The 14198-nt window shown below is 32.5% G+C and overlaps 6 protein-coding genes across 6 annotated transcripts; 4 read left to right on the top strand and 2 right to left on the bottom strand.

The window, feature by feature from the left end:
- Positions 1 to 63: 63 nt before the first annotated feature.
- Positions 64 to 299, top strand: PPL_09127 (uncharacterized protein; the record flags this gene model as incomplete). Its single annotated transcript, XM_020579924.1, has 2 exons — positions 64 to 140; positions 215 to 299. The coding sequence occupies 2 exons, from the start codon at positions 64 to 66 to the stop codon at positions 297 to 299; spliced, it is 162 nt and encodes a 53-aa protein (XP_020430599.1).
- Positions 300 to 379: 80 nt separating this feature from the next.
- On the bottom strand, positions 380 to 1562 carry sigI (cystathionine-beta-synthase domain-containing protein; the record flags this gene model as incomplete). The annotated part of the gene is made up of 4 exons (XM_020579923.1): positions 380 to 550; positions 661 to 1124; positions 1200 to 1358; positions 1460 to 1562. The coding sequence occupies 4 exons, from the start codon at positions 1560 to 1562 to the stop codon at positions 380 to 382; spliced, it is 897 nt and encodes a 298-aa protein (XP_020430598.1).
- Positions 1563 to 2950: 1388 nt separating this feature from the next.
- Positions 2951 to 4406, top strand: PPL_09125 (uncharacterized protein; the record flags this gene model as incomplete). The annotated part of the gene is made up of 3 exons (XM_020579922.1): positions 2951 to 3042; positions 3134 to 4184; positions 4245 to 4406. The coding sequence occupies 3 exons, from the start codon at positions 2951 to 2953 to the stop codon at positions 4404 to 4406; spliced, it is 1305 nt and encodes a 434-aa protein (XP_020430597.1).
- Positions 4407 to 4805: 399 nt separating this feature from the next.
- mcfH (mitochondrial substrate carrier family protein) lies at positions 4806 to 8168 on the bottom strand (the record flags this gene model as incomplete). Its single annotated transcript, XM_020579921.1, has 4 exons — positions 4806 to 5231; positions 5329 to 5635; positions 5720 to 6060; positions 6753 to 8168. 4 exons carry the CDS (start codon positions 8166 to 8168, stop codon positions 4806 to 4808), a joined length of 2490 nt encoding a protein of 829 aa, XP_020430596.1.
- A 169-nt stretch (positions 8169 to 8337) lies between these two features.
- On the top strand, positions 8338 to 9773 carry PPL_09123 (uncharacterized protein; the record flags this gene model as incomplete). Its single annotated transcript, XM_020579920.1, has 2 exons — positions 8338 to 8369; positions 8882 to 9773. The coding sequence occupies 2 exons, from the start codon at positions 8338 to 8340 to the stop codon at positions 9771 to 9773; spliced, it is 924 nt and encodes a 307-aa protein (XP_020430595.1).
- Positions 9774 to 10205: 432 nt separating this feature from the next.
- On the top strand, positions 10206 to 13772 carry PPL_09122 (putative protein serine/threonine kinase; the record flags this gene model as incomplete). The annotated part of the gene is made up of 4 exons (XM_020579919.1): positions 10206 to 10448; positions 10525 to 11116; positions 11198 to 13404; positions 13710 to 13772. 4 exons carry the CDS (start codon positions 10206 to 10208, stop codon positions 13770 to 13772), a joined length of 3105 nt encoding a protein of 1034 aa, XP_020430594.1.
- Positions 13773 to 14198: the final 426 nt, after the last annotated feature.

The following is a 14198-nucleotide window of genomic DNA, read 5'->3' as shown; positions in this document are numbered from 1 at the left end:
ATTTGAACTTATCTATATATTATTATAAATAATTCGTATTATTATTTATTTTATACATATAAAATGATTAAAAGACATTTGCCAGCTTTAGGTGCTGTTTTAATAGGTGTTTTAAGCGGTTACTATATCTTTTCGCCTGGGTAAGTAAAGATAAACAAAAGTTATTGGGTATCATCATCGCTAATCAACTCTTATTTTATTTATAATAAAATAGACTTCAACAAGTTTCAAAAGAAATGAGAATCGAAAACGATATTAAACAACAACAACAACAGCAACAACAACAAAAACAGCAATAGAGACTTTGTAATTTATCTTATATTTATTTAAAAAATAATTAAATTTAGAAAAGAACATTCTAACATTTGTACTGGTAACTTTAAATAGAATCTTGTTTAATAATAGATTTTAGCACATCACCTTGCGAAATGACTTGAATTGGTTTCATTGAATCATTTACATGATAGATTCTATGTACTTTTGATAGTTGGAATTTAACAAGTAACTCCTCGAGTGATGTTGTATCACGTACACAAATTACAGTAAAGAACTAAATAGACATCATCAAAGATAAGAAATAAATTAATTAAAAAAAAAAAAAAAAAAAAGATAGTTAGTTACAACATTGATTCATCAACTCTTTTAAATTTCTATACTTACTGGACTAGCTTTATCTTTTGGTACCATTTGTGTGAAGGTTCTGATTGGAAGGAATAGACGACTCATTAAACCACCGTCGTATCCTATCATCTTCAAGTCACTTACACTGATGTTTCCAGTGAGTTCACCTTTATCATTCAAGATGGCTACAGCGCTGACCTTCTTGTCGTAGATCAATTGGAATGCTTCAATTGCCATGTTATCATCGGTAATTGAAATGACATCGGATGTACCGAGATTGCTGATCTCCTCGATCTTCTTTAACAATACGCCATTTTCATTGAACTCCATCACATGATTATTGATGAATTCCAACACACGCGACTGTGTTAGAATCGATACCAAAGTACCTTCACTGTCAATCACTGGAACTCTATGAACATTCCACTTTACCATCAACTCAATTGCCACCTTCAAAGGAGCAGTTGCTTCAACTGGTAAGAATGGATTTCTCGCTGATAAATCTTTATAAAATATACAATTATTATTAGTAAAATATTTTATCGTTAAATATTTCATAATATTTTTTTAATATTTACCACAAATTTGACCAACTCTGTATTGTTTGAAAATTTCTTTTGTTTCCATAACCATATCCATTTCAGCCATTTCTGTCTTTGTTAGATTTTTCATACAGAATGCAACAATATCTATCATATCAATGAATTTATTAAACTTTCGATGTTCAATGTCATACACTGGTAATGATAGTACCTTCTTTTCTATCATCAGCTACATTTATTATACCAAAAATGAGGTATTAATACAATCAAATAATTTTATAATAACTGTGATTTACAAACCTTAAAAGCACTGAAAATATAGTCATTTGACTTTACACTATAGATATCCTCTGATTTATTTGGTAGGATATGACCAATAGATAACATTAATTGATTCATCTTATTTTATCTCTTTTTTAAAAACAAGTTATATTTATTATTATTATTAATATTGATTTTAGACTACTCCTTTTTATTATAGATAATATAAAATTAAAATTAAAAAAAATGAAATAAAACTATTGGTGGAGTATTAGAGTGATATGTTTCGTTTGGAGTTATCCTGGTTCTTCATAGTTTTTGTTGTTTGTTCAAAGTTGTGGTCACTCGCTCGCTCATATGAAATTTTTTTTGTTTGTGCTTAAGTTCGGCTGTTTTAAGTAATGGTTGTTGTAGGATTTTTGTTATTCAAAATCTGACTTGTTGGTATACCATTGACATAGAATTGTCAAAAAAAACAACAACAAAAAAAACAATAAAAGAAAATTTTGAGGACTGTTTAGATTTTTTTTTTTTCTTTCAAAATTTTCTAAAGATAGAAATTTCCTTGACATTTTGTTTTTTGTATTTTTTTCATACGTACGAATACAAGTTATTTCATTTTATAGGTTGGGTTTTTTTTTGCAAAAAATTTTAAATTTTTTTGGGGGCAGACACCACAGATCTACTAAAATTTTATAAAAGGAAATAATTAATTTTTTTTTTAAAAGATATGTGAATGTAAATAAATACACTTCGTCGTCTTTTTAAAAACAGGGTTTGAATTTTAATGAATTATTTTATATTAATACAATTTTGATTTTAGCATAAATAAAATTTATTTTATTTTTCTATTTTATTTTTGAATAATAATAATCAAAATAGACAAAATGATAAAAAACAAAAATATGTATCTTTTTTTATGTAATTGATATTTATTTGTTTGTAACAAAAAACATTAAATCGATCTTTTCAAATAAAGTAAAGATTGGTCAATCGTTTTCAAAAGATATTTAGTTGTTTTTTTTTTTGTAAAATTTTTTTTTTTGATACATACAATTTTTTGTTTTTTTTTATGGTGGATGTTGTTTTTGAGTGGATAGTGACTTGCAAAACAAAGAGTGATAGAATTTATATCTATATATTAAAAAATCAAGAATTCCTAAATCTAATAAATAAGAAAAGTAACCACCAACTTCTTCTCAATATTCCAATACTTAAAAGTTCACCCTACCTATCAAAGGTTTCACATTGTTGTTTAAATAACCCTGGGTAGAACTCTAAATTAAACTTTTAATTATAGAAATTTACCCTCTTTAATAACTATCATTTATTAAAGTTATAGCATTTTTCTTACCAGTTAAACTTTTTATTCAGTTAGACCAATCAAATCAGGTTATTTTATTTATTTTTTTTTTTTAACAATCGTAGAAGTGGTGATATCGGTGTATTTTGTTATTACTGTTTTGTTCTGTTCTTGTTGTTTTTGGCTTTAAATCAAAAGTGAAGTGACAGTGAATCACTCTCAGATGCATTCTATTCACCATCACCATAACCAGGCACTTCAACAATTGCACGGTTATCTCTATAAGGAAGGTGGTATCTATAAAAGTTGGAAAAAGTAAGTAAACTTAAAATAAAACAACAAACCGACAAACAAACAAACAAACAAACACTAATATAATATTAAATCAATATTAAAATAAAATTAGGAGATGGTTTTGTATTGAAGGTGATTGTCTGAAGTATTATGTGAATGAATCGAAAACAGAGCTAAAAGGTAGTATTTTGATCAGTGCGATTCTCTCGGTGAAGCCGATGCCTCAGAAATCATTGTCTAGCAACAATATAGCGACGGTATCCGATCAATCGTTATTCTCGACTCTGACAGATGTAAATAGTAGTGGTGGTAGTAGCGGTTCGAATTCACGTTCTGACCGCGACCATTCAAGAGACGGCGGAAAAGAAACCGTGTCTGGCTCGCTCAGCAAAGGAGCGAACAACCCTCTGTCTCGATCGATGTCAAGCACTTCAAACCGACCGATATCAATGTCCGGGTCGATCATATCGTTTCACAACACCGGTATCGGATTGAATTCGAGTGACAGCGGCAATAGCGAATGGATTTTCAGTGTTGGAACACAGCCGAGAACCTATACTCTGAGGGCAGCCACTGAGATTGAGATGTACTATTGGATACAAGGATTGCGTGGATTGCAGTTGGAGTCGAACCTACTGGCGTCAGAGTCAAAGAAGAACGACCGACCACTGAGTAAATCCGGTGGTATTGCTGGCGGTAACCACAAGAATAACAACGAAGATATCGATTACTACCGATCAGAAGTGCAACGACTGAAATACAGTATCAATGAAATGAAACAACACATTCAACAGACAAAGAAAGACTTCCAAATTGCAGTGACCGATCATAAATCATTTATATCGGTGATTCAAGAGCAATTTACATTGTACAAACGACAACATGAACAACCACTAAGAAGACAGAATTCAAACATTAATAATAATAATAATAGTAATTGTAATAATAACAACAACAACAACAGTAATAATAATAATTGTAACAAATCTTTAGATACATCAAATTCTAATAATCAAAAGAATGTTCCGCTTCAACAATATCCTCCATCAAAACATCCAATTACCGATCATATTGCACCGAATGGTATGGCTTTGTGGCAACCTGACGCATCAACACTAAATTGTTTCACCTGTAAAATTAACTTTACATTTTTTAGAAGAAGGGTAAGTTGAAATTATTATACTATCATCATTATTTGAATAATCAACTAATAGCAAAAATAGCATCACTGTAGAAACTGTGGACAATTATTTTGCTCTAAATGTAGTAGTCATTCTGCAAAAGCACAAGGTTATCATGAAAGCGTAAAGGTTTGCATTCAATGTGCACAATATATTTGGACAAAGCATGAACAAACTCAAAATGTTCTTAGTTTGTCTAATTAAGATTTATTATCACAAATAGCAAGAGCAACAATAACAACAGCAATAATATCACAAAACATAATTATTATTCTAATAGATAATATTTGTAAATCAACAACAAACCAATCAATTATTTAAAGAAAGATGATTTATTTCAAGTAAAAATAAGTTCTTCTTTTGACTCCACCAATTCCAAACATCAAACAATCAAAACAAAATTAAAAAAAAAAAAAAAGAAAACATAATTGGTTTATGAATGATTCATCATTGTAAGGATTATGTCTATCCATATCAGAATGATTTGTTCAAAAACCGAAATCAATCAATCATATTTTTGTTTAATTATTAATAATAAATAATCAATCATTTGATTTTCAATGGCTTACGATAATAATATAATGATGATGGTTTTTATCTTATTTATGAAGGTTTATTATTGATTGATCCTAAATAATCTTCGAAATGTGTTGACTTTACCCATTCGTAGGTTGAAACCATGATAGCACATGCCGGTGCAACTTTTGCAACTCTTGGTACCATTCCCTTAGTGAGACCAACCCATCCTTCTTGTTTGTATATCGATTTTGCGTGTTCGATTGGTGATGTCGAGTTTAATATATGCGATGTACCTGTCGATGATCCAGCATTTGTTACAACCTGTTTATGTTGAACTGTCATTTGAATTCTTGTCTTTATTACATCGATTGGTGTTGTCAAAATTGCTGCAATCGATCCACTCAGAGCACCAGATGTAAAATTAATTAAAAATGGTGATGGTTTATTATTGTTATTATGATTAAGTGTTGTTGTTGCTGTTGTTGTATTATATCGTGTATTAAAGTAATTCTATAATTAATGATAGGACAAAGAACAGTCTAATTAGTTAACTATATACAAATTGATGACTTATTATTATTATTATTATTATTATTATTTAGTTTACCTTAAAAACCTCATAGCCTGACCAATAGAATGCAGAGAATGGTACATCACGAATTAGAGTTGGTGAAAGACCACGCCACAGTCCAGTGAGACCAACGTTGTTAACAATATCTCTAATCATTGGAATGAGATTGGTTTTAGAGATACCTTGTGAATTTGTTCGGATCAACTCGAAAGGCGATGTAACCGATGCCGATATCACTCTTGCAAGTGAACCGGCTACCAACGGCACCAAATATATATTATCGTCATCTTCTTTCTTGAATTTCGATAGATTTTGTTTTAAATGTTCATATGTTGTAAAATATCTGTAGAATTGAGTAGTATTAATAAGTTAGTATCAGTTTAAACTTTGCTATATATATATATTAAAATAAATGTTAACTACATACATAGCAGTACTTGGTATTGTCATTAAAAGAGAGGGTGTCAGTCCTCGCCAGAGTGCAGATACACCCTCGCTCTTTGTGATCGTATAAAAAGAGGTGATCGTACTTTTTAGGTGAAATGGATGTGTTGTAGATGATGTCTGTTGCCTTGTTTTGACTACATCGAGTGGAGTCACTACCAATGCAGTAACCATTCCACCTATGATCGAGGCAAACATTTGTTTCTTTACACTGAATTCATTGGTTGACAGTGGTGTAATTGATGTTATTGATGCTTCATGTTTTATATTATTGCTATTATTATTGTTGTTATTTATATGATTAACATCCTCTTTTTTCTCAATCTTTATCTAAATTTATAGGTTGTTTTTTGTTTTTTACAAGAATGTTAGTTAAATTGATAAATATTATATCAAACAAAATGTAATGTACTCACTTTACTCATCGTAATCAATCAATAATGGTACCAATATATATATTTATTAATTAATGAATGAATGATTTTTAATTAATTAATTTTTGTCGTCTAAAAAAAAATAAAAATAAAAAATAAACTAAAAACAGTTTTTAAATAAAATATAAAATGAAAGTGATAATAATAATAATATGATTATTGTAAACAGAGTATTGTTTTATAAAATACACTAATCATAATTGTGTCAGTGCACGTTTATCAAGTTGGTGATTTAAATTAATATCGATTAATAAATAGATTCTTAAACAAATTTTGTTATTGTCGTCAAAATTTTGCAAACGAACTTAAGTTCCATTCCACAAGCTTTTTTGGAAATTATGTGTGACGTATTTATTCACTTGGTATGAAAAAAAAATATTTATTTAACTACAAAAAAAAAAGAATGATTTTTAGTGTTCCTCACAGCCAACTCTGGAATAATAATTATAACTACATTGCTAAACTTTCAACTGAAAAAAAATATTAAAATAAACTAATTTATTTTCAAACTTTAAAGAGTTAAATACAATTTAATTGTTAAAAAAGAACAAAAAAACAATAATTTATTTTATTTTATTATACTTTTTGTTTTTTAACTGGTTGTTCTTCTTCACTTTCTTTGTTTTCTTCTGATGGTGGTGTTGTTGTAGTAGGTGTTGATGCTGTGGGTGTTGTTGTTGGTGCTGTAGGTGTTGTTGTTGTTGTTGCTGGTGTAGTAGTTGTAGGTGTTGTTGTTGCTGCTGGTGTAGGGGTTGGTGTTTCTTTTGGAGTGGCTGGTTTAGTTTTAATTAAAATAACAGCAGCTCTTAAATAGGATCTTTCATACTCGCTACCTTCATTACCAGTAGTACTTGTGATAGCTCTATGATTTGGTTTGGTACCACTTAGTGATTTGTATGGTATTACAGAGTGAGCTTCGATATCCAAACCGTTTCTTGACAATCCATCGAAACCAGTGATACTATTGAGTCTAAAAGTAAATTTTGGATGATCCATAACATCGCTATTCTTCTCTAACAGTCCTTGTGTCCTTGGTAGAAGCGAGACTGGTGCGCAATCGTGATAGAGATAGCCAGTCTCTTCAATCTCCACCATTCCAATGCACGGGACGGCCTGCAATTTTTGAGCGATCGATCCAAAGAGCGCTGCATGTGGTTTGTCTTTACCCTTGAGTTTGCCAAGTGACAGTGTTTTCGTTGTATAGCTATGCTCCATAATATAGATCATTATACCGGTTTTCTCAAGTATATTCTCCACCATTTTCTCGACGCCAGCCACAATCTGCTGGGATTTGATCATCGAGCCAATGTCCACCCCCTCGAGTGCTCGCTTTCCTGACTTCAAAAGATTGTAGACCAAACATATACGATTGCCATCGGTGACCGGTTTCACTTCGTGTGTACAATCGGCGTAGAATGCGCAGTATCTGAGGGTGGATGCATCAGAATTTTCCAGTGAGACAGTATCCTCCTGTCCAGAGTGTGAAATAACGAGATCGCCACCTTTGTGCTCGCATGGCAGTGTGATAACCAGAGTTCCAAACATCTGATCCACTTTCTCTGAATCTTTGTGTGGCAAGAAGAATGCTCCCTTGTCGTAGATCAACAGCTTATAGAGATCGGCTTTGATCTTCTCTCCGGCCATTCCAAGCTCCTGAGCAATCTTTGGGAGTATTTCATTGAGAATCGGATTGATACCGGCGACTTTGAATGAGGACTTGTCCATCTGCCAGACTTTTCTAACATTTTCGTCGACCACCGTCTCTGTTCCCTTTCCGTGAGGTGCACGCACGGAGGCATCGACCAACTGCTTCACCTCCTCGTCAGTCGCGGGATACGATAGACTGCCACTCAATATTTTCTTGGCGGTGAGAGTTGGCATCGATGTACACTTCAAGCTGTCCGCATAGAAATGTTTACCGAATGACATGACATTGGACAGCTCCTTCACTAATTCTTGATTCTCCTTATAGTAGATACCTTCAAGTTGTTTTTCCATCTTTATATGTAATGTAAAAATTTGAAAATGACTTGAGAAACTTGATTACATCAAATAATATTAATGAATGAGTAGTTGTTTTTTTTTTGCTTGTTCAAAAAATCTGTTTGGAAATTTTTCATAATTTTTATATGTGGGTGCCCACAAATTTTACCAATATTTTTTGAAAATGTTGAATCTTCAAGTTCGCGCCACCCGTTGGTTACTCAAAAAGAATTATTAGTTCTTTTAAAAATTTTAACGTTAGACTTATAAGAAAATACTTTGATACATGTAGAACTGCACTACTACTAATCAAATATAATACTTCAAAATAAAAAAAAAATACAAAAATAATTATTGTTTCTTATTCCTTACTAGTTCGTTTTATTTTAAAATGGTGATGTTTCTTCAATAAATTGAATAATCAATCTAATTAGATTAGAAATACTTTTTAACTCAAGAACTTAAATTTAAACATTTTTATTTTTCTGTTATTAATTTATTTTTATTTTTATTTTTATTCATTTTTATTTATTTTTTTTTATTTATTTTTTTTTCAATTGAATAACCAAAGTTTCATGAATTTATACATATTACACAATCAATAAATCGTCGATTGATAAGATATAGATATAGATAAAGAAAATGTATCAATATATAATAAAACTACCAAATATAAAACAACAATCTTTTAGAAATAGATTATCTTGTTCAACTTTTTTAAATAATAGCGATGAAGTAGAGATAGATAATAATAACAGATTAATCGTTATAGATTCAACTAGTATACTATCACAAAATGACTTAAAGGATAAAATACAAACAATTACAACAATACCAAATAATAATCAATATTATTTAAAAGGTTTTAAAGATGATGTTGATAATGATAATAACAATGTAAATAGTAATAATAATAATAATGGTGTTATGTATATAGAGATGATGTTTGGTGTCGTCGGTGGTAAAGGTGGTTTTGGTTCACTCTTGAGAGGTAACTCTACAAGAGTAGGTCAGAAAAAGACAACGAATTTCGATGCTTGTCGTGATCTCAATGGAAGACGTCTGCGTCATGTCAACAATGAGAAGCGACTCAAAGAGTGGTACGAATCGGAGGAAGCAAGAAAGGCCGCTCTCGAGCAGTTCAAAGAGTCACTGAGAGGCAAGCAGGAAAAGGTTGCATTCAATCACGACGATTACATGCAAGAGGATGAAGAGGTTGCCAAACGATCACAAGATGCTGTCGTTGCTGGTCTAGCAGCTAAACGTAGACAACAACAGCAACTAAAAGAAGCTTTGGTGGCTACAACCGCTGCAGTAACAACCTCAATGGAGGAAGATGATGACGATAGTCAAGATGAAGATCAAGAAGACAGCGATGAAGATGAACAATCAACAAGCAGCACAACTACAACTACAACAACGACAACAACTACAACTTCCACGACATCAACATCAACAGCAACTACACCGAAATCAACAACAACAACAAATAAGCCAATGGCATTATGGGTACCTGATTTTGAAGACGAAGAAGAGGAGGAAGAGGAGGTAGATGATGAAGAAGTCCAAGAAGAACTAAAGAAACTTGCAGCAAAAAGTAAATCAATCACAAGAAGATAGATAGATAGATAGATAGATAGATAGATAGATAGAGCGGAGTGTTGGTATGGATACAACAAGTAGTCAACTTTACAAATAAATATCAAATAATAAGAAATCATTCAATCATTCTTAAAAAATTGCAAACATGCACCAAATAATAATAGATAATTCAAAAGAACTTTCAAAATTCTTAAATTTATGTGTGGTTGGTTTTTGCTGGTCTAAAACTTTACGAATAATTTTGATCATTCAAGAAAAAGTCAGATATTTTTTTTAAATAAATCATCATTTTTTTAAAATTTAAAAAACCTTTATTCATATTTCTGTTTTCCTTTTTTATTAAATCATTAATCAATATAATATATTATTATTATTCATTATTATTATTATATTTTTTGGTTATTTATTAATATTTTCACATATTATTAATAATTAATATAATAAATATATATGGGTAATACACCTAGTCAAGAAGCATTCAAAGTCAATGGAAGACCATTGGCAGCATACTATGATCATGAAAAGGTTGGAACAACCGTTGTCACCAGGACATCGTTTCTCTATTACAATGACAAGACACATCAACTGGTGAATACGGTTCAGTCAAAGAAACCAATAAGTTATGTCACCTATAATTTCGATTTAGATCTATTGATAACTGGAGAAGACGATTTTGTCATTCGTATTTACAAGGTAAATTACAATTATTATTATACATGCAATTGAATTGACGTTAATATTAAATATTTTCTACTTAAAATTTTCAAAGGCTTCAGATGGAAGTTTCATTGAAAGTTTACCACCTAGTGGTTGTACTATACAAGAATTGAATTCACTGGCACACAACGATCATGTCAAAGTAATATTGTTTATCGATGATAAACATTTGTTGTCGGGAAGTACCGATGGTTCCATTAGAACTTGGAATTTGGAGACCGGTGAAATGACTTCGGTCTATGTGGTCTCTGCTCCCGGACGTTCGGTGATTACCGACGGTGCGGTGACAGGTGTCACTGCGTTGGTCTACGACGAGAAGAATCATTTGGTGATTGCAGGTTGTGCTGACGGTATCATCCGTAAGTTCTCCGTTGAGACCAGAGCAGTGGTTGGAACTTTCGAGGGTCACAATCGTGGTGCCATCCTCAACTTGGTGCTCACCAACAACGGACATCTCATCTCCTCGTCAATGGATGAAACTATTCGTGTCTGGAACGTTGAGACCACCGAATTGGTTTGTGGATCCTATTTCTTTGCACAGGCATTCCACTATGATTCACATCGAGACATCCTCTTTGGTGCCAGTGACAACGGAACTGTTGCTGTTATTAAAATAGAAAATGATCCATCCGATCAATCAAAATGTAAGTATAGAAAAAACATTCGATAACATGTCATTTTCGTTCGGTTTATTAATTCAAATCCAATATTTTATATATTTATAGATAGTTTAAAGAAATTGAGTGTTTTAGATTTCAAATTGCCAGCACTTTTGAATTTATATTATAATACCTATGCAGATTGTTTGACGGTTACATCTATAGAGTCAAATATTGGATTCCTTCAAAATGTAACTGCAATTCCTCATCAAAATATCAATGTGAAGCGTGTAAGAGGTAGAACATCTTCAATTAAAAACAACCAACAGAATCATCAACAAAACCAACAGGACAACGATAATGATAATGGCGATTCAGATAGTGAAGAGGATTTAATAGATAATGATCCATTGTCATCTGAACAATTGGAAACAATTTTGAAACAATTGGCAGAGATTGAAAGCAATCCATCTTTAATCAAACATTGGAGTATCGATACTCTGACAAACGATCGTCTTAGCAAGTTGTCACAGTTGGGATCGGACTTATTCTTGGAGGACGATGAAATCAGTCAGATCCGTTTGAAAAAGTATAACGATGGTATCAACGAACTACAAATGACTAGATCAGAGTTGGAAGAAGAGTTTAGTGGATCTGTTAGATCTTTGCTTGGTTCACGTGCAATGTTGTCGGCACTGCATGTTGACACCGCTCGAATGTCAAAGGAAATGAAACTGTCACAGCAACGACAGGAACTAATGGATCGTCATCGTCGTGAGTTGGAAGAGTTCCAACAGTATTACGACAGAGAGATGGAGCAGTTCGAACAACAACAACCGATGCAATCGAATCGTGCAGCCAAGCAATTCCTTCAACGCACAGCTGCCTATGCACAAGCTCAAAACGACTTGGAACTCGCACTGAACGAACACATCTCCACATCGTTCCCAGTGATCGCATCGAAATATCACATCGGTGGAATCATTTCAGAGTCTGCCACCAATGTTTTCGGTGGATTCGACGCACATTCCTTGAAGTCCGTTGCCATCAAGTTGATGCCACCCGGTATCACTTTGGCAGCTCAACATCAACACAGACATCTCACTCGTGTCATTGAGACAACCTCCAGTCCACAGGCATCGTACATCGTCATGGAGTCGTGCCGTATGGATCTGAGTGAGTTGGTCACCGAGTTTGAGAATCACCTGCTCCCAATCGACATGGTGAAAACCATCATGTATCAACTGCTCGATGTTCTCTCCTACCTGCACTCCAACAAGATGGTAAAGCGTGACCTCACTCCATCGGCAGTGATGGTTGGCGACGACAACAAAGTAAGAATTACCCATCTTGGCTTGATGAAAGCACTGACCGGCCAATTCGACAACGAAGTAACCGTCGAGGAAGGAGTACTCTACGGTGCACCCGAGCTATTCTTACGCGTCATTACAACGGAATCTGACATGTGGGCAGCCGGTTGTCTGTTGGTCTACCTTCTACAGAATGAAGAGGAGAGATTGCGTCCGTTGTTCGACGCACACGATGTCAACTCAATGATTGCCTCGACTGTTCGCGTCATCGGAAGACCTACTCACACCGATGTCGAGTCGATGATTCGTCAGTGTACCTCCATCGATCAAGCCGGAAGAGAACTACTCAACTCTGCCATTAACCAGCCTGTTCCACTCGAAGACACCATCGACATTCTCAAAAAGCATATCTCACGTACCGACATTGATAACGATGCATTCAACCTCATTCAAAAGCTATTAACATTCGTACCTCAAAATAGAATATCTGCACAACAAGCATTATCACATCGTTTCTTTACCAATAATAAATCAATATCAAATAATAATAATAGTAATAATAACAATACAACTACAACAACAACAACTACAACAACTTCAACCACATCAAACAATCAACAACAAAAACAAACTTCGACTATTACTACACCAACACAAACACCAACTTCAACAACAACAACTACTACTACAACCTCAACACCAATTATTCAACAAGAAGAGGTTGAGAATGAAGTAGTTGTTGGATCTACACCTGTTTTAAAGCCAACAAATAATAATGATGGTGTTTCACCAGATACCAAAATAACACCACCACCACCAAATACGGTCAGTTTAGAGGATGTAAGCAATGTTGAAGTTGTTGCAGCTGCAGCTGTTTCAGATGATACTGTTGCTGATACTGATGCTGTTTCAGATGTTAATACTGATACCCAAGTCGAAGAGAATAACAAAGAAGATGACGATGATGAAGTTACCAAAGCAATTGAACAACTATCAGCCACAGAGGAATCTGAAGAACAAGCAGTAAATGACCAATAATAATAACAACAATAATCACATCTACCATCCATCTTTGTAATTAAAAGACAATAACCAAACGAACCAACCAAGCAACCAAATTTAATAAACTTTCAAATAAACTTTCTAAACATAATATAATATTTCGCTTTCTATCTTAATCTTACAATTACTATATACAACTATTATTATTATCTATTTATTCTTATATAGATGATATATATATTCAGCTATCACCAAATATAACAGATTCATTCATATCATCACCTCTTTTATGTTTTTCTCTTACTATAAATATATTTTATATTTAGTTACTGTTTGTATACAAAAAATATTATATTTCAGTAGCTTACATTGATGATAATGATTCATAGATTGTAGTTCTTCTTCACCTTGTTTTATCAGTGCTTCAATTGTTTCGAAATCTTTTGCATTTATTGTCTTATGATCACTGTTGTAATCATCAAAACAGTATTAGTAGATATTATTAGTATCACATTAAATAGTATTGATATTCTATTATATTCTTCTTATACACACTTAAATTTCTGTCTTGTATAAGCTAACATCATTTCACGACTTGAAAACTTTGGACATTCTAAGCTTGATCGTATACACCTTCTATATAAACTCAAAACCAATTTTTTATTTTCTTTTATTACTCTTGATGACATATTAGTTGTTAATATCTATATATATATAATAAAAAAATAAAATAATTTTAATTTAATCTTTATTTCGTCGAAATGAAATCAAGCAATGATCAATCTTTATGCAAAATCATTAAACAAAATTATTTA

This window comes from Heterostelium album, assembly GCF_000004825.1.
Source record: "Heterostelium album PN500 unplaced genomic scaffold PPL_scaffold9, whole genome shotgun sequence".
NCBI lineage: Eukaryota > Evosea > Eumycetozoa > Acytosteliales > Acytosteliaceae > Heterostelium > Heterostelium album.
This window is presented reverse-complemented; position numbering and strand designations above follow the sequence as displayed.